This window comes from Chiloscyllium plagiosum, unplaced genomic scaffold (genome assembly GCF_037043375.1).
Source record: "Chiloscyllium plagiosum isolate Xiang-an unplaced genomic scaffold, Cpla_swu_hap1 HiC_scaffold_14, whole genome shotgun sequence".
Lineage (NCBI taxonomy): Eukaryota > Metazoa > Chordata > Chondrichthyes > Orectolobiformes > Hemiscylliidae > Chiloscyllium > Chiloscyllium plagiosum.
In genome coordinates this window covers 23,973,660-23,991,787 of record NW_028270152.1, presented here as the reverse complement: position 1 = coordinate 23,991,787, position 18,128 = coordinate 23,973,660, and the positions used below count along the sequence as shown (strand labels likewise).

Sequence of the window (18,128 nt, the reverse complement as noted above, 5' to 3'; positions counted from 1 at the left end):
CTTCTGGTTATTCTTCCCAAAGTACATCACCTCACATTTAGCTGCATTGAACTCCATTTGCCACCTCTCAGCCCAACTCTGCAGTTTATTCAAGTCCCCCTGCAACCTGTAACATTCTTCCAAACTGTCCATTACTCCACCGACTTTAGTGTCATCTGCAAATTTACTAATCCATCCACCTATGCCTGCGTCTGAGTCATTTATAAAAATGACAAATAGCAGTGGTCAAGGATGTTGCCAGAATTGGAGGGTTTGAGCTCTTGAGAGAGCCCGAATAGGCTGAGGTTTTTCTCCCCTGGAGTGTGGGAGGCTGAGAGGTGACCATCAGAGGTTTTTAAAAGCATGAGCGGCATGAATAGGGTGAATGTCCAAGGTCTTTTTCTCAGCCAAGGGGAGTCCAAAACTGGAGGGCATAGATTAAAGGTGAGAAAGGAAAGATTTAAAAGGGCCATGAAAGGCAACCTTTTCACGTAGAAAGTGGTGCATGAATGGAATGAGCTGCCAGAGGAAGTGGTATAGGTAGGGACAATTATAACATTTGAAAGGCATCTGAATGGGTACATGAATAGGAAGAATATGAGGAATATTAGAGGAATATGGGCCAAATGCTGGCAAATGGGATTAGATTAATTTGGGCTATCTGGTTGGCATGGGCGATAGGTCTGTGTTTGCAAGACCCTACCTTAAAGTAAGTCCAGCCCTGGTTTGCCTTAACCCAACTCCTCACATTTATCTAAATTAAAGTCCCTCTGCTGCTCATTGGCCCATCTGCTCAAGGTCACTGTCCATTACAGCACCGACTTTGGTGTTGTCTGCCACATTACTAATCACTCCTCCTACATTCACATCCAATCATTTCTGTAACTGATGAAAAGCAGTGGACCCAGCACTGATCCTTGCAGCTCACCACCTGGTCACAGGGCTCCAGTCCTGTTTGTGGATTTTTGGAAGGAGGAAGAAACAGGCTGTGTGGCATTGGGGTCTATGAGGTGGGAAGCTGTGAAGGAGAGATTTCCACAGGAGATTTCCACACGAGGTAATTGACAGTCCTGGAAACACCAGCTTGATTTTTAGTGGTGGGATCATGATCCAAGGAGACAGGAGGAAGTATCTGAGAGTTGGCTTTCAGCCTCTGCAAAATAGAGTTTGGGCATGCTAATTACTTATTGAGATCTGCATTTCCATGGGCTTTCAGTTTTTTGTCACTGTGGCCTCTTCCTTTTCAAGCGAGCATTGGCAACTGTGCCTTCAGCATTGGTACTGATGCTCTGGAATTCTGTCTAAACCTTTCAATCTCTCGACTCTTATAAAATTTCACCTCAATGATGAAGATTTTGATGATCCTGCCTAATATCCCCTTGGTTCAATTTCCATTTATTGGTATTTACACCTCTGTTTATGTGCTTTTAAGCATGTTTCTGCATTAGATGTAGTTGTGCTGTTGAACCTTGATGGATAATTCTTCAATCAGAGTATCCTGATCTGTTCATACCAGAAACTTGAAAAAGAACAAAGAACAGTATAGTATATTTAACAGGCCCTTCGGCCCACCAAGGTTGCACAAACACATGATGCCTTTCTAAATTAAGTCTTTTGTCTCTGTGCAGTCCATATCCATTTATTTCCTGTCCATTATGTACCTGTTAAGATGTTTCCTAAAAGTTGCTATTTTTGAGCCAGATGTTGAGCGATGACGAGTTAGATCAATGTTCTTATATTGTTACATAAAAGTAACCCTGGAACAAGCTGTGCTAAGTCATCTTATGCATACCATGTTTCTTCTCATACTATTTTTAATAGTTCTTGTTGTCCAGTGGGAATGTCAAAAGTGGTTGATTTGCAAAAGATTTAGAACTACTGTCCATTTTGTAGTGGATTTAGATCAGTGATCAAAGGCAACTAAGCTACTACCTTCTCTGGCAGGGCATTCTAGACACTTACCACCCTCTTTTATAACAAAACAAAATGTCCCTCGCATGTCCTTTAAATGTTCCCCATCTACCTTAAACCTATGTCTGCTAATAATTGTCATTTCTACCCTGGGTAAAAGACATACAAGTTAATGAAAATATATGGTTGAACATCTATTTCCAGAATTTTGTTAGTGCAATAGGAGCCCTGCTGGTGTGAACAAAAGCCAAGGCCAACTCTGCCTTCCCAGCTGGTGAGACTCTTGGCTGTCAGTTAGTTGATGTTGCTTTTAAAGGCTGGAAGCATGCTCCAAAAGCCCTTCACAGGGGCAGCGGGGATGGCAGTGCTACCAGGAGCAGTCGTCACTGCCGAGACTGAGCCTAGTAGATAGGGCATGTGGAAGCAGGCTGCCTAGTCCTTCTCCTCTGTGCTCCAATCCAAGCAGACTCACTACCTCACCTTCACATCAAGCCCATAGGGAGGCTACCATTGTTTGCGAGGTGGTCTTCATCCTGCAGCAAGAGCACTAATAATTTTACCATTATTAGTAAACTACCAGCCATGGCAGATATAGCCAGTTATGGCTCAGTTCACATTGGTGAGGAGAACTGTTTGCCACCATCCCCTTCTTAAAATGCTGTGGCATTGAGCAGATTAAAGCAATTCCATCCCATCTTCAATCACAAATTTATGGTAACATCCAGCCATACCTGTTGTCCCATTGAGATTATCCCACATTTTGATATGATTCATGAAGCCAAATGCTGTATCAAACCATCTATAGTAGCTGTAAACATTGAAACACGTGAGCAACAGTAGAACAGGGTGATTTATTCAGTTTATTCTCTTTCAGCAAATGTAGTAAAGATGAATTCAAACGTATGGAATATTAGAGAGATGTTAAGCATCCCTGCGGGGCCTGGGTAAGTAACAATTAAAAGAAAAACTAAATATCGTCACTTTAATAAACTTTAATATTCGTGCTTTGAATTTTTATGATATGTCACTGTCAAGGCATGGATGATAATATACAATATAAACTTTCCAGCTGATGCAGTGAAAATCCAATTTTTGCTGCATCTGAGTGTGTTAACTTTACCACTTGCTGTCTTGCCTTTGTAAATAAGGTGAGCCAGAACAGTGTTCTTATTTTGTTACATAAAAATACCCCTGGAAGCAAGTTGTACTAAGCCATCTTAGAACCTTATGCATGCCATGCTTCTTCTCATAATATTTTTAATAGTTCTTGTTGCCCAGTGGGAATGTCAAAATAAGTTGATTTGCAAAAGATTTAGAACTACTGCCCATTTTGTAATGAATTTAGATCAGTAAACAGAACAAATTGTTCTCAAAGGCAACACTATTACTGCAATCCTCTCCTCAAAGAATATACCACTTCCCTCCAAGGCCTTCCAGAAATTTGAATACAATCAAGGGAGGTGGCCAAGCTTTCATTTACACTTCAACTAATAATGACATGTCACATATAAATGACAGTGTGAGCTGCTGCACAATAAATGTCATTTTGAGGAGGCCATTTTCTGTGCTGCTGCTGGAAATTGCTTTACTTTTCATTCAATTCAATGAGTAGTTTGATTATTGAGTCAGGACCTCCACAGATTTTTCCTTAGCTTAACTGTACTGGAAACCTTGCTTTACATTCTACATGCAGATGTTTTAGCTAATATGTTCATGTGGGTATTACTGCCATCTCTATTGCTCTTGACAAAGTGGTAACAAGCTGCTCTTGAACTGCTACAATGTGATATGCCCCACAGTCTTTTTAGCTAGTTTCAGGATTTTGACCCTGTGAAAATGGAGGAATGTTGATGTATTTGAAAGCTAGGATAGTGTATAACACACTTAGGGAGAGTTGCAAGTGGTGGTGTTCACATGAGCCTACTGCACCCATCTTCTAGGTGGTGGCGATTATGAAGACACTATTGAAGAAGCCTTGATGAATTGCTGCAGTGCATTTTGCATATGGACACAAATTGCAACCATGATGCAGTGGTGGCAGAAGTGAAGGTTTAAGTTGGTGGATGGGGTACCATTCAAACTGGCTGCTTTGCCATGGATTTTGTCAAGCTTCTTGAGTGCTTTTGGAGTTCAATTTATGTGGGTAAGTGGGAAGTGTTCCCTCATATTCCATCATGACTGAACCCTGCAGATGATGGAAACATTTTGGGAGTAAGAGTGTTTCTTTATTTGTGTGGTGCCTTTGCAGTTTATGCACTATCTTAAAAAGGCAGAATGGCTAGGGTGAGGTTGTGTTGTAAAATCTGGGGTTATTTTCCTTGAAGCAAAGGAGATTGAGAGGAGATTTCATATGAATGCAAGATTATGGCAGGCTTGAATAATATAGAAAAAGAAAGATTGTTCTTGTTAACTGATAGTACAAGGAGTAAGGGACACACATTTAAGGTTTTAGGAATGAAGAGCAAGAAGGAAACGAGAAGGAACTATGTTTTATACAGTATATGATAATGATCTAGACCAAGCTGTCAGTGAGAATGGTGGATGTAGAAACAAATTATTTTCAGAAGGAAATTAGATAGGCAGTTGAAGAAAATAAATTTGCAGGTCTACCGGTATTGAGTGGGGTAGTGGGTCTGATTGGATTGTCCTGTAGAGAGGTAGCATGGGCTCAATGGGCCAAGTATCTTCTTCCTCTGTCATATATAACTCGATGGACTTGTAAGCGGACTACAGAGATCTTCAGTTGCTCTTCATGCATGCAACTTAGATAGAATATTGGTCAGGAAGTGAGAGATTTGCTGGCATATAGCAGGCCATTGAGCTGGAACAGTATTGTGACTGTGCCAACACTTTGCAAGAGCAACTCTCCTAGTTACAGAGCTCTGTAATAGCGATTTTACATCCATACCTGAGCTCTGTAATATTTTTCTCTCCAGATAATTATCCAATTTTATTTGAAAGCTTCAATTTAACCTACCTTCACCACACTCTCAGGCAGTGCATTCCAGATCCTAACCACTCACTGCTTAAAAATGTTTCCTTTCATGTCACCATTACACCATAAGTTAATATTTACTGACTCTTCATTGTTCTGCCTATGGGACAATTTCTCATTCTCTGCTTTGTCCAGAACTATCAGAAATTTAAATATCATCACATTTATTCTTAATTTTAATCTTCTCTGCAAGAAGACCAACTCCAGCTTCAGCAATCCATCTATGTAACTGAAGTTCCTCATGCATGGAATCATTCTTGTGATTTTTTTTTGCAACCTCTCTAGTGCTTTCCTATCCTTCCAACACTATGGTGCCCAGAATTGGACACAGATTTCCAGTTAAGGCTGAACCTGTTTTTTTTAAATAAATTTATCATAACTTCCTTGGTTTGTACTCCATGTTTCTACTTATGAAGTCCAAGATCCTGAATGCATATAAAGCACTTTTCCAACCTGCTTATTTTCGATGATTTGTGTATTAATACATCTAGTTCCTTTCACTCTTGAACCCCTGTTAGAATTATACTCTTTATTTCATATTTCCTTCCCTCATTCATCTTATTGAAATTGATTTCTTCATTTCTCTCTGCGTGTACATTTCACTTGCCATTCTATCAGTCTGTCTCTGGCCTCTTAAAGTTTACCACTATTCTCCTCACAGTTCATAAATATTTCCAAATCTTCAGATTTTATAGTTGTGCTCTTTATGCCCAAATTTAGATCATTAACGCAGATCTGAAACAACAGTGGTCCTAATTCTAACTTCTGGGAAATTCCAATCGATACCTTTGTGATATAGATTTTAGTTTCCACCTTTGTGGAAGTGACATTTTTTCTAAGAGGCCAGAAGTCAGTTTTTGAACAGTTAGTTCAAACATCATTCCCAAGTGAAAAGCAGCCCAAGAAAAGGGACTGTAAAAGCCTCAGGTTTTTCTTAAGTTTCAGTGGAAAGAGTCAGTTAAGCTATATATTTGTATCTGTAGCAGAGACAGTAATGTAAAGAATCATACCGGGTGAATGTGCAGAAAGGCCGAAAGGAAATGCTTGCAACCTTGTCAGTTAAGTAAGACATTAACGAGTTTAAGAAAGGAGTGATCTTTCACTGGGATTGAATGACTACACTGGATGTTGCTGGGAAGAGGTTGACTCTTTTTACTGTTTAAGATATTTTTAAAATGTCTTACACATGTATAGCTTTTTTATGAGTAATAAATCTGTGCTCTTTTATTAAAAAAGTAAAGGCAATCTTGCGTAAATGTTTATTATCAGGCCAACACAGTAACCAAACTGCAAAACTACAAAAATAAAACCCATGACCTGTTAGGCCAATTTTCATCTTGAACTCTGACTTGTTCACTGAAATCGTAGCATCTTCCTACGGTCCAAAAACAACCTTTCACTACAGATCAGGTTATTTCTACTTTTTTGAAAAAAACATTTAGGACTTAGATGAGAAGAAATATCTTCACACAGAGTGGTGAGCCTGAGGAATGCAAAACCAAAACATTGGATTCAGTAAGAAGTTGGATATAACACTTGAGGCTAAAGGGGTGACAGGATATTCGGGGGTGTGAGGGTGGAGCAAGAACAGATTGTTGAGTTGGACGATCAGCCACTATCATAATGAATGGTGGAGCAGGCTCAAAAGACTGAATGGGCCAACTCATGCTCTTATTTTCAGTGTAAACATTCATCAGAAAATGTTATCAAAATTAGTTCTTCATTTCCATGGCACAATAGCTTTCATTTGTATCATGTAGTGTGTCCACTATTACCTTAACACATACACAGGTATTAATGGAAAACTAGATTACTGCATGATTGAGAAAGGAACAACAGGTTATAATGTCAGGGTTGGATAAAGAGGGGTAGAAGGAAACCTTTTCTGAGTTAGAAATATCAGCACATACCTTGTGGTCCAAATGACTCGTTTTTCTTTACATTCTGTAGAAATTCTACAGGCAGCACAGATCAGGAATGTAATATTTTCACAGAAACTCCCTTTCAGCTCAAACGGTTTGAACAATTTTCTTTGCATTGAATAGCAGTTTTGTGTTACTTAGATAATATGCACAATCTTCTGAGTTTTTAAAGGGCGTTTAGCATTGTGCTATTTCTAGTGATTTGACAGTTTCACTTCGGTTATACTAAGAGAGGAAAGTGCAGCCACAGAAACAGCTTGGAAGGATGAAATAAATGCGCAGCTCAGTTTAGATAAAAAGGAAATGAATTGACTGAAATCATAACAGCACATAGGCCTGAGACACATCACTGCACTTATCTAAAGATAAGTGCAATAGGAGGCTGTGTTTTTCTAGGGAGGTTGTCACAGAGTTTCTGTCGCCTCTGTTGCTTTTTGATATAACTGTCCACCTGACTGCCATAGTGAGCACTGAAATGCCTTTAAAGATCGGGTTCATGGTAGCCTCAATATTTTTGCCTCAAATTCAGAGGGAACAGAGAATATCAACAACATCAGCTAGCCATTGTTGTTTTAAAATCAATTTAAGTTTTTTTTGAGTAAGCAGTTGCTTTATTTTTGTCCTAGACAATCAAAAATTGCAGATGATTGCATTTAGACTGCTTACTTCCAAATCCAGAGTGTAATTGGCTGCATCCAGATTGCCTTGAGCTCTTTTGGATGACTCCCTTCTATGAATTGGAAGGGTGTTTGCTCCAGTAATGTGAAGACATCACCAGGAATACCTCTTGTAAGTCTGAATGACAGAATTATAGAATGACTACACCACAGAAGGCTTTTAAGTGAAATTTGTTTTCATCAGATCCCATACTGCACCCCCTCATTGCCCTGCCCAGCAAGCTGACTATTTGATGAAAAGATCTAACCCCTACACAGTCAACTTATCACCCTTCTTAGAACCTATTCTTGATTGTTAAACTGCAACATAAACACAGTCACATTTCAATTAGACTTTGGAAAATATTCTAGGCAAGAATTTGTTGTAAGCTTTATAATACTACTTTGCAACAAGCGCACATGATATTAGAATTCATCCCATACAGTACGTTACCACCCATCTTGATTGCCTTTCTAATGTTGACTTATTATGAACTCTTTTGATACAGGATGACAAAACATTCTACCAGAAATAGTGCTCCTAGTGACTATTCCAGCTTGTCTGATTCCCAGTTCCTTTTTGGATCACAATTTTGTCCTGAGAATACAGAGTCACAGGATTTCAACTTGTCTTCAAGAGCACAGAAGAATTCCCAACAGAACTCTCAGCAGATTGAAGTAAGATCACTCTGAACTGTGAACTGGTGTCTGAGTATTACTCTTTAAACAAAATAAAATTCAAAATTTCGCGGTCACTATAGAATAAACATACAAAGCTCTTGTGAAATGTGTCACATGAGCTGAGTTAAGAAATGTAACAATTTGGTATTTGACCACAAGTGTTTTGAATTATTAAAATCGTCAATTTTCTAATCCCCACACAGCTTCATCCATCATACTTCTACAATGTCCTCTAACCATTGAGCTGTCTTTTATATCCTCAGGTCCTCACTTTTTTTTTACACACTCCCTTTCACCCTTGTGAGTCTACCTCCTTAAAGACTTCTGCCTCTCCAACTCTCCTTTCACCTGTAAAACCATTCTGAAGAATCCTCTTTTGAGCCAAGCCTTTATTGATTTCTAATATTACCATCAACGTTTGGCATCTGTTCCTTTATTCTTTTTATTATTTTCACCATTTTCTCAAATAATGTACTTCACGAATTAAGCAAGCCACCTCCTGTCTTTTGTTTATTATGCAAAAAAGATAATGTAAAGAAAGGGGGTTGACTTCATTAAAAATAATTATTATCTTTCAAAAAATAGATTTTGCAGTTCAGAGATGTCTTTAGACATTGCTGAAACACAATTTTCTGTTAGCTGGAAAGTAGGACATTTTACATATTTTTAAACTACAAATTTATAAACAACATGGGTTAGAGTTTGGAGATTAATGGTAACTGCTTTTTCATGTAAGAGGATAAATATTTTATTGAGTAATATAAACAGACATCAAAGCGAGAATGTATTTCAATGTATGAGGAGATGAGCCAGGAATTATCATGTAATACATGAGTGCCAATATCCATAACTTGAATTATTTCATGTGCTCGAATTTCAGAATACAAATGTCATCACTTGTTCCTAAGTGCCCACTTCACAAGGTCTTTAATATAGTTTAGATATTGAATTCTGATTCTCCAAATTATAAAAATAAGTTGTCACTTATTTTTGTTAGGTAGATCAAAATCCATGAGAAACACCAAGCTAAGCCTTATTTTTATTATAGACTGAGTCGAAGTTCTATGAGAAATATCAGGCAAAGCCATACTTATTTGCTGCGGAAAGCAAAGAGAATCGTTTATTGACTCAGTTTTGTGCAGCGAAACCCAAAAGCTTTCTGGAGCAGTTTGAGATTAGCAGAAGAAAAGCGAAAGATAAAGAAGAGAGGTAATTATCACTGAAAATTGAGAACACTTAAGTTCTTTCTGATATGTTTGATTACAATGAAGTATTTTATTTCTGTTATTTCAGCGAATACTTCAATAACTGGATTTCTAAGCTGCAGGAAAGCATTGAAGGGGTACGTATATATGTATATAAAGTCTAAACATTTTGTCACCTTCAACATTTACTCCAACTGTGCCAGTAACGTGTGGAAAGCATAATAAGCATAAAATCTGGCTATTATTTCAGACATATTGGGATTGGATCCATCAAGAATGAATCCAATTTTGGAGCAAGAATACCGGCTGATTTTGTTGTGTCTATCCCTATTTCTTGTTCAATATGTTAGAGCTCAATATGGCTATACTTGACAGCGACATGTAATTCCAAGTCACTTTCAAGGCACTTCCTTACTATGCCCCGTGTGAGTAAATCGGGAAGGAAATGGGACTGTAACTATATGATGGTGCAACCTATGATTCTGCTTTTAGTTGCACCATTGAAAAGTGGCGGTTAGAACAGTTAGATGTTATTTTGATACAGAATGAGAGGAAACAAGAAGGTTACTTTTGTGGATCATAATCACCAGCATAGACTTGGCTGGAATGGCTTCTGTACTTAAAATTTAGTAATTCTAGAAGTAAGGAAAGGCACTGTCATTTATCCTCCAGTCTTAGGCAACTCTAAAAGTCCTTGAAAGCCTCTGATGTGTATGAGTCTCAACTCAGGCCCATTTGGCAGGATTCTCCAGGCATATCCTCCTAGTTTTTAATAAAACAAAATGAGGTGTGAGTTCATGAAGGCAGCTTCTTGTCTTTCTTACATCACTACTTTGAGTCAATCCTTACTACAAGTCTCAGTCCTTTGATATACTAGAAAATTCTAGGACAGCATGACAGAAGCAGAATTGTGGTTGGATTTCCAGCCTGTTTACCTCTTCATTATGTTTATTTGTGGAATACCAATTCCTTAAGCAGAGCAAATAGAAAAATCTACTCAATCTTATGAAATGATTGTTCAAGGATTAAAAGGGTTTTTTTTAAACTCAAGGTTGTTTTAAGTTGTATTCCTCTGAGACTCTGTAAAAGAAAAAGCTGGATTAGAGACCAATTATGCTGCATTTATGACCCCATTACTTTGATTCCAAGCTTCATTCAAGAGCCAAATCAAAATTGCACTTGGAGCAGTTACAAACTAAATGTTGTCATAGCAATGAGCCAGGATCGAGCAGTCTTCAGCTTTAATTCCATCTGGTTATGTCTAAGGTGCGTCCATTTCTAGCAAAACCCTAAGATCTTACACCTTCTTATTGTAGATTTTGAAGTGTATGAACAGAAAAGCAAACTGCACTGACACGATCAGCTACTTAAATATTTTTTCAGGGGCTTAACAGATGTTCGGCCCCATGTTTTTCTGGCTGGAGAACAACAGCTAGAAATCCTGGTAGCCAGAACATAAGTCCCCGCTGGGAATGTAAATTGGTCAGTTTAGTGTAAGATCACTTAATCTTTGCAATGTCTCCTGGACAGACAGCCAAAATAACTATAAGTTGAAGTACCCTGTTTCCCCAAAATAGGATTCACAATTCAAACTACTAGCAGATTCAAAAAAAGAAGTCATTTAAAAATGCCTGTGGGTGAAACTGAATTGCTTCATATAGTGTCATTATTTCTTCTTAATTGATTATTGATGTTGCTTTTCCACAAATGAGCATGTACTTCTTTCAGTGGGTGTAAAGTGGAGCATACATTGTACTCTTTTAGGACATATGGTTGTAACCCCTTTCTCCTGTTGTTTCAATAGCAAAATTATTTTAACAGAAAGGCTGCTTGAGTTTTTGCATCTTACATGTACCTAATCATAGACAGTTTTCTGAACAATACAATATTTTCATGTTGGCATTGAGGGCAATGTTTGAGTTGGTGAGCAATCTGAAAAAATTATATTTGTGTTCTAGGAATTATGCATTGTTAGAAATTATTGCTCATGGTTGTAGACCATTTGGCATTTCATATAACTCTTTCTTTAGTATTGTTGAAAGACTACTCAGGGATGCTAACTAGGCAATGCGTCTAGGGTGATGGTGCTTTATGAATGCCATACATTTTGTAAAAGCCTTATGCTTGACCTTCTGCATCCATGTGCCAAACTCAGCAACATGTCAAAAAAGGGCATTTGTGCCTTTGGTATTTCATATGAGTGTCATTCACTTCAGGAATGACTGATTTTACGACTGTAGTTAAGGAAAGTGCAAAATATGTAATTTACTAACTATTAATATTGACTATGATAACCTCCAGATACCTTGATAATTTGGTTATGATATGCTTATTGCATTTACAAATGTGACTTTATGCATGTAACAATGAACCGTAGCCCAGAACATAATACTGAATTGGTGACAATAACAGACAAATGTTCAATACATTTATAGTGCAAGCCTTTTTGCAATATTTAACAGAGGGAGTTAACCCAAAAAACAGAATAATACATGCATTACAAGCTTGAAAAGATAAAAGTCAAATGTTGTTGTGAATTCTGCTAATACTGCCAACAGCAACCTTTTGATCATTTATTCAAGAGGTATTTTACGCATGTGACATTTTTTATTTTAAAGATTAAAATATGTTTTAATAATCTTGAAAAGAAGACAGAACTGCACAATAGATCGGTTCTAGAGGGATTGGACAGTTTATCAAAAACAAGTAAGTTGACTATTTTCTAAGGCTTTCAAATTACGTTTTGTGGAAGAGTGAACATCACTAAGACAACTATACATTTCTGCCACACTCAATGACTGCATGGTCCAGGATGGGTATTTTAAAACCCACTAGGTTGGGTGGAGTGGCCTACCCTTCAATATTCTCTCAAGTAATGTTTAATTTAGAAAATCTGAAATAAATCATCTGCTCATTGTTACCTGATTTCATTCCATTGACATTCCAGACAAATGGGAAGTATCAGTGAAACCCAGAACAATCCAATGAATAATTATAAATATTAAGCACAAATCAGAAGCTAAAATCAGAAGTCAAATTCATTCAATAGGAAGAGAAACTTTTTTTAAAGTCCAGGTGTTCATCGGAGTATAATCATAACAGCAGAGTACAGATTAGTTGTAATTTCTGTTGAAGGACAAATGATCTTTGTAAAAACAAGCATGACCAGATTTATGTTTAATGGTAACAGACGTTTAGTATGTTCCAAGCTTGCAGCACTTTGCTAAGCCAACCACAGAAATTAACTCTTTAATTAAGGGATGAATTTTTGTGTCAAACTCTTATCGAACAAAAATTATTGGAATATATAGTGGGTTGTTAATTCTCAACTAGCCATTTTTCTTCTGAAATTGAGAATTTGCTTCCTATTTAGATTAAAATATATAAAAAGGGGGGATCCAAGATGGCGGTGATCTAGGAGGATCGTGTTGCAGAGCTCAGCACCTCAGCACAAGCGAATTTCTTACCCGCCCAAACTGGACCATCGCGATATCCTGGGACTCTAGAAAGGTCGTGGAGTCCCAGGAAACTGTGAAAAATTTACTTACCTGCGTTTCCAGCCATCTAGAGATGCCAAAGAAGAAAGGAGGAGCATCCGAGGCCGGTCCTGCGGCCCAGCCTGCAGGATCCTCAGACTTGATTACTTACCAGGACCTGGTGAATGAGCTCATGAAATCTCACAAGATACTGGGTAAGCAGATAGAGTAGAAGTTGGCCCCAGTCTCTATCATGCTGCAGAAGAATGAACAGCAGTTGGGAGACCTGGAAACAAAGGATGGATGAGGTTAAGCACAGAGTCACAGTGGTGGAAGCTGATGTCAGTTCCTTCAAGGATAGGATCCGAGTCCTGGAGACGCAGGTCCATATTTTGCGTGACCAAGTGGATGATCATGAGAACAGAGGAAGGAGAAATAATATTTGGATCATCGGTCTGCCTGAGGGTAAGGAAGGAGAGCGGCCTACAGAATCTATTGAGGACTGGTTGCCGAACTTCCTTAACTTGGAGGCTGGCATGAGAGGTTTGAAGATCAAGAGGGCTCACCAGGTTACGGCACGGAGACAAGGTCTGGTTCAATGTCTCGTCCTCTCCTGGTGTGGTTCCATCACTACAGAGATAAGGAGAGAATCATGGAAGCTTCCAGAATCCAGGGGAAGGATCAGAAGGCCCTAATTTACGAGAAATCTAAAATCACATTCTTCCAGGACTTCTCAGCGGCAGTGATCCAGAAAAGAAAATCCTGTGACGCTGTCAAGAGACGACTGAGGGAGCTTGGGATTCAGTACTCTCTGAGGTATCCGGCGGTGCTCGGTTCACTGTAGATGGATCCGTACATCTCTTTGACACTTTGGAGAAGGCAAGAGAGACAAAATAACCCAATCTGAACAATTTAGTATGTACAAATAGTAATGTTGTCTGGATATGTCTTTGTTTGTTTTAAAAAAAACAGAGGAAGTCCGGTTGGAGCTTTCTTTTCCTTTTTTCTCTTGGTAATAATTTGGTTTAAACTATGTTTGACGGTGGTTGAAATGTGTACTTTCAGTTACAAAGTTATACCAGAGGATGGGTGGGGTCTTTACCCCTTTTTTCTTTAAAAAAAATTTCTTTATTCATATTGCTATTCCATGGTGTATTTACTTACTTTTCTGCTTGTGTGTGCAGTGCGGCTAGAGCTAAGGGGAGGGAAAATGGTTGAGATGGCTAGATGCCTACTTTTGGGCAGTTTGGGATGGATACTTGCCCCTTTGGGCAGGGGATGAATTCCCCTATTCAGCACTTTTGGTGCCTTTATATATTGGTTTGTTTTTTGGTTTTTGTTGTTTTTAATCTTTGATAGTTTTGTAGGTTCTTTAAATGTAGTGGTTTTAATTTATGGAGTTTTTATGTTTGATGGATCATATGACACTAAGGCTCAGCAATTTGTGGTTTGAGTTCCTTCTCTCTGGAATTGAAATGTTACTGCAGAAGGTTATGGCTAATGACTTGATTAAGTGGGGTACCTGGAATATAAGAGGAAGAAGGTATTTTTGAGTCTTAGAAAGGAGAAGGTGGATATTGCTTTGTTATAGGATACACACTTGAATGATAGGGAGCATTTGAAACTACAGCAGAATGGCTTTGATCAGGTTAACTTTTCATCATTTAATACCAGAAGTAGGGGAGTGGCTATATTGGTTAGGAGGAATCTCCCATTTAAATTACTAGAGTATGTTAAAGACGCACACAGGAGGTTGGTAATTCTTAAGGGCCTGATAAATGGGGAAGAATATGGGTGTTTTAACTGTTTATTGCCCTCCAGCTCATCCCCTCAAAGATTTGGTAGATGCATTTTCTAAACTGATCAGTCTCGAGTCCTGGCATATCATTATATGGGGAGATTTTAACTGTCTCATGGATCCCACAGTAGACAGGTTGCCTAAAGGCCCCTTGATACCCTCTGTACAAGCTAAAAAAGTGATCTGTATGTGGAGTTAAGGTTGGTGGACATCTGGAGACGTCTCCATCTCACAGGCAGAGATTTAATGGTTTTTTTCCAATCTGCACAGATGTCACACCAGGATTGTTTTTTTTCTGACCCCTGTGACAATCCTGGACTTGGTGGCATCTTCTACGATTCGTAATATTACCATCTCTGGAGCATGAATTTCTAAGGGATTTCGGGCGTTCCAAGACATTAACTCAGGCTTGATTGGTAGCCCATCTGTTCTCTGAGAAACTGCCAAAACCTATGCCAGGGGTTAGTTATTTCCTACTATGCCAGTCAGGAAGCAGCAGAGGGTGAGCAGCAACGTCTCCTTGAAGCACGGTTGAAGGCTGCCGAGAAGGCTTACTTTGACAGGCCCTCATTGGTCAAACTATAGAGGATTACAGCGCTGCGGTCTGCATTGAATTCCATTCTCATGCAGACAGCAAACAAGGAGTTTACTTTTGCGTGGTGACAGACCAGGCAAATACTTGACATATCTCAACAGGAAAAGGACTGCCCCACAAGCCATTACGGCTATTAGGGAAGAGTCTGGGAACCTAACATGTGATTCCAAAAAGATCAATGTGGCATTCCAGAGATTTTACTCTCAAGTTATACCAATCTGAGAGTTCTGAGGACGCGGAGGCCAAAATGGAATCTTTTTCTTGAAGGATTTGGAGCTCCTGGGCGTGACCCCTGAACAAGAGTCTTTTCTCAATGCCCCCTTGTCAGCAAGAGGTGCAGGAAGCTGTAAAGCATTTTCAGAATGGAAAGGCGCCCGGTCCTGACGGACTTCCCAGTGAATTTTATAAGGAATTTATATACGTACTGTCAGGCCCGATGCTTAATATGTTTAATGACTCATACAGCCATGATTGTCTCCCACCATCTCTGAGACAGGCCAATATTTCGCTTATTCTTAAAGAAAGGGAAGGTCCCAGAGCACTGTGCTTCGTACAGGCCCATTTCACTCTTAAATGTGGACTTTAAAGTCCTCTCTAAGACTCTCGCATTAAGACTGGAGACTGTGCTACCTTGTTTTGTTAAAGAGGATCAGATGGGCTTCATAAAGGGTTGCAGATCCTCCAATAATGTTAGTAGACTGCTTAATGTAATTCAAGCGTGTCAACAACAGTCAATACAGGGATTGATGATTTCCTTAGATAAAGAAAAGGCATTTGACCAAGTTGAATGGCCGTACCTTTTCTATACTCTAGAGCGGTTTGGTTTGGGCAAAGTTTTTATAAGATGGGTAAAGATTCTCTACAGTGACCCTCTTGCTGTAGTCATCACCATTGGGGTGTGATCCAGGAATTTTAACATTTTTAGGGGCAGCCGGCAGGGTCGTCTCCTTTCGCCACTTCTTTTTACATTGGTGATTGAACCATTATTGGAGGCCATTTGTAGGGATATTAATATATCAGCTCCAGAAGTGCAGTTAAAATTACATAAGATTTCGTTGTATGCGGACAATGACCTTTTTTTGTCAAATCCAGCAGTTTCAGTGCCTTGCTTGATACAATGCATCTGTCTGTTTGGTGCCTTTTCGGGGTACAAGATTAATCTTGCAAAATCAGAAGCTATGCCTATGTGTGGTCTTACAAAGGTCTTGTGGGCGAATATCAATTACCATTTAAGTGGTTACAGGGGAGGGTTTTATGTATTTGGGCATATTCATTACTCCAATTCTGGATTGGTTGTTTAAAGCCAATTTTGTTCAATTATTTGACAAAATGAAACAAGACCTTCAGAGATGGGAGGTGCTTCCGGCCTTGTGGTTGGGTTGGATAGCGCTTATTAAGATGAATATTCTCCCACGTTTGCTATACTCTATATGGATGCTCACCCTGATTTTCAAGAAGCAAACATTCAGGAGACTGAATGGCTAGTACAGTTCCTTTATTTGGCATCGTAAGTGGCCCCTCATTAAATTAGCTAAACTGCAACTGTCTCACAGATTGTGGGGAGTGGACCTTCTGGATATTAAAAACTACCAACTAAGCTCGCTTTTATTCTACATGAGTGATTGGGCTTGTGAGGACCCTCTTTCAATATGGTTCGATATCAAATCCTCCCAGGCAAGGTGCCCCCTTAGTAGCTTGTTGCTTCTGGACAAAATGAGGACAGTTAAGGAATATTGTCATAACTCATAAGTTATCAATACTGTTAAAGCATGGATGACAATTCGGCAGAGATAAGACAATATTGGCAAAATATCTTCTTTTATACCTATAGTGGGTATGCTGGGTTTTCAGCCGAGGATGATAGATTCAGGATTCAAATGTTGGGCAGCTAGGGGTGTGTCTTGCATGGGCGATTTATTTGAGGGAGACACAATGATGTCCTTCGATCAGTTAGCACGGGAAATTCGAGCTATCTAACAGGGACTTCTTTTATTTGTTTTTCAAGTTAGGGGTTTTATTCAGAAGAAGACTACACTTCTGATTGATCCCTACAAATCTGACATAAAGAGGAGGGTGCTCAGTGCTAAGAATACACTTTCTGTTATCATTTTATATCATCAGTTTGGGGGGGGGGGGGGGAGTCTCCTCAGAGGCTTGGGAAGATATTTGGGAAAACACAAAAAAAAATCAATTTGCAATATGACCTGTGCTTTACAATTGCAGATTCTCCACAGGGTCCACTTGGCTCCAGACCACTTGCCAAAATTTAAACCAGGGGTATCTTCAACATGTCCCTAGTGCTAGGTCTGTACGGCACTTTCACCCATTGTCTCTGGTCTTGTGGTAGGCGTCAAACATATTGGAGCGCTGTGGCGGGTGCAATGGAGGGGATTTTGGGTGTAAGGGTGGAGAACGACCCAATCTCTCTTCTTTTGGGCCTGCCCAGCGTGTTCCCTGCAGATGCACATAAGAAAAAAAACCTTTCAATATCCTCATTTTTTTGTGCAAGAAATAATTTCTTGCTAGGTTGGGAATCCGACACCCCCCCAAGGGGTGGAAGATTGTTATGGAGCATAACCCCTTGGATTTTCTCACAAGCATGGTACATCACAAAACTGAGAATGTTTATAAGACATGGCAGCCCTTTTTGGAATATCTGGACATAGATTTATCTGCCACACTAATAATGGGTTTTATATAGCCGTAACAATTGTGTTTTACGAGTCCAATATCCATGGAGGAGGAACTGTGAACGTATGAGTGTCTTATTTGACTGAGTTGAGTATTACTATCTATTAGTTTGTTGTTGGTTATTATTTATTTAGTTAAACAGTTAGTTGGGTTTTTTATTATATATTTTTCTGCATATATTTATACATTTGTATATGAGGGCAGGTTGGGTTTTTTTAT

At 39.0% G+C, this 18,128-nt stretch overlaps 1 protein-coding gene across 1 annotated transcript in view; it reads left to right on the top strand.

Moving 5' to 3' along the window:
• Nucleotides 1-2,768: 2,768 nt before the first annotated feature.
• iho1 (interactor of HORMAD1 1) overlaps nt 2,769-18,128 on the top strand; it is a 29,379-nt gene continuing 14,019 nt past the window's right edge. Inside the window, exons 1-5 of the mRNA XM_043708630.2 lie at nt 2,769-2,834; nt 7,973-8,141; nt 9,193-9,353; nt 9,438-9,486; nt 11,968-12,055. Of these exons, the coding sequence (XP_043564565.2) occupies nt 2,779-2,834; nt 7,973-8,141; nt 9,193-9,353; nt 9,438-9,486; nt 11,968-12,055 (523 nt within the window). The 5' untranslated portion in view covers nt 2,769-2,778. The remainder of the gene's footprint in view (nt 2,835-7,972; nt 8,142-9,192; nt 9,354-9,437; nt 9,487-11,967; nt 12,056-18,128) is intronic.